The sequence below is a fragment of the Gavialis gangeticus genome, unplaced genomic scaffold (genome assembly GCF_001723915.1).
Source record: "Gavialis gangeticus isolate Ggan-Ray unplaced genomic scaffold, GavGan_comp1, whole genome shotgun sequence".
Classification (NCBI taxonomy): Eukaryota; Metazoa; Chordata; order Crocodylia; family Gavialidae; genus Gavialis; species Gavialis gangeticus.
The window spans coordinates 39,457,489-39,459,568 of NW_017729006.1; the positions used below are offsets into that span (position 1 = coordinate 39,457,489).

The 2,080-nt window shown below is 38.5% G+C and overlaps 1 protein-coding gene across 1 annotated transcript in view; it reads left to right on the forward strand.

The window, feature by feature from the left end:
* Positions 1 to 2,080, forward strand: part of CNTNAP2 (contactin associated protein-like 2) — a 1,521,099-nt gene that overhangs the window by 1,299,656 nt on the left and 219,363 nt on the right. The window contains exon 16 of the mRNA XM_019508724.1: positions 715 to 885. Coding sequence (XP_019364269.1) covers positions 715 to 885 — 171 coding nt within the window. The remainder of the gene's footprint in view (positions 1 to 714; positions 886 to 2,080) is intronic.

Below are 2,080 nucleotides of genomic sequence, written 5' to 3' on the forward strand. Positions count from 1 at the left end.
GGGGGGGGGGGGGGGCAGTGCACTCTCCAGCAGACCCAGAAGTGGAGCAGAAGTACTTCCAGCCCACTTCCAGATTCGCTGCTGAGGCCCCTCCCCGCCCCTGCCCCAGCACTCCTGTGGGATGCTCCATGTGCCCTAGCATCACAGTGATCACGAGCTGTGCCTGCTACTTCAAGCTCTGTAGAAAAAATTTTTAAAGCTGTGTCTATGTCGGAATCAATGATTCTCTGAATCAGCTTCGAATCTTCAGATTCAGATTCGGCCAAATCGAATTAGAGACAGTGATCCGAAACAACTAATCAAATCACTGTCCCTGATTTGGGCCGAATCCAAATTGAATAGGACCTCCTTCACACACCCCTACTAGTAAATACTTAACATTAAGCAAACTTTGCTGGATCGGGGCCCCTGGGCACAAAAATGTGTGTTTAAATACTAATTTCATAAATCAAGAGCTTAGGAAGATACACAAGATTCCACACACTGGAGTTGGATCAATTTCCAAAATAGAGAAAAAGGGCAAGGTGTTTTTAGAAGCTGAATGATAACTTTTTGAATGTGAGGATATGTTAACCACTTTTACTATTACAAATTTCACCTTCTCTATTCTTCCCACTGATCCCCACACTGGTTATTTAAGTGATAGCTCTAAAAGAGCACTGAAAAACAGATATATACACACACACATGTACTTTGTCTCTCCCATCTCTGCAGGAAATTATTGGAATGCTGCATCTTTCATTACTCCATCATCCTATCTTCACTTCTCCACATTCCAAGGGGAAACCAGTGCAGACATCTCCTTCTACTTCAAAACTTCAGCCCCTGATGGAGTGTTTCTTGAAAATCTGGGGAACACAGACTTCATCAAACTTGAGCTAAAATGTAAGTATCTTCTCTCTGCCATCTTTTTTGAGAAACAAAAGCTCATTTGTGTAAGGTGATGAGCTTTAAGAATTTTCCTTCATTCATCAAAGTGTACAAGCCTGGTAAATGTAGTGGAAGGATGAAGGAGAAATTTCAAGCCTACTTATTCAATTTATTTAAGAATTCTATTACTAAGAGAAATAATAAAGATCCTATTTATCAAGGGGAAGACATTAAAGAGGAACATTTACTAACTTAAATGATTATAAACCTTGCCTAAAATGGAAGGGTTTTTTTAATTACATGACAATGTATTCCTTTAATGTTAAGTATATTTTGGTGTGGAGTAGTAGATGTGTGTCATATTTCACATCTACTTTTTAGAAGAAAAGATAGCTATATTATTATTCTAATTAAGAGTAGCAGGGTGGAGGAAAGATTTCAAAATGTGAGAAATGTCATCTGTAAACATTCTAACAGTAACCAATCCTATATGCCTAACCAGCGATAAAAATCTGAAAAACTGCAATTAGAGATGCAAGATAAATGTTACACATGAAGAATATATAATATTTTAAATCAAATAAAGAATTAAATGAAAATAGTATGCATATTTGAATGGCTCCAAAACAAATGAAGACTCCAGTGCTCAGATCCTCAAATGTATTGTAGCTCTGCTTGGTAGATCTGAGGTAGTAAAGCTAGAGGTGAATGTGGTGTTATGTTGTCTATGCTTTTCTTCAATCTGATGTACTGCTCACATTAAAATGAAACATCTGTAGAGATGATTTAAAACATGCAGCTGTTATAACAGCTCCCTAATGTACCATTATAACATCAGAGAGCACATGAATGCAGCAAGTGCAGCTACATATTCCTACTATGTTGAAGTAGGTGTCGGGTCAGTCTCACTGCAAGAAAAATACAGGGAGGCCAAGGGTCTAACTAAATAGTTATTCATGAAGTTGAGTGCCTAAGGCTTTAAAAAGGAGGGAAAAAGTACTCTGTTTGCTCCCAATGCACATTATCCTATTTGAGTGAACAAGTCAGGGTGCAAAAGAATTTAACTAAAATGCCATGCCCCAAAAATAGGTCTTTCAATTCTGCATGCATACATTTCAGAAGTTGTATTGAGGCCACAGTTATCTAGATCAGGTATCCAAAATAAAAAAAGTGATTGAGTGACAGACTTGGGGGGGGGGGGGGGGGGAGG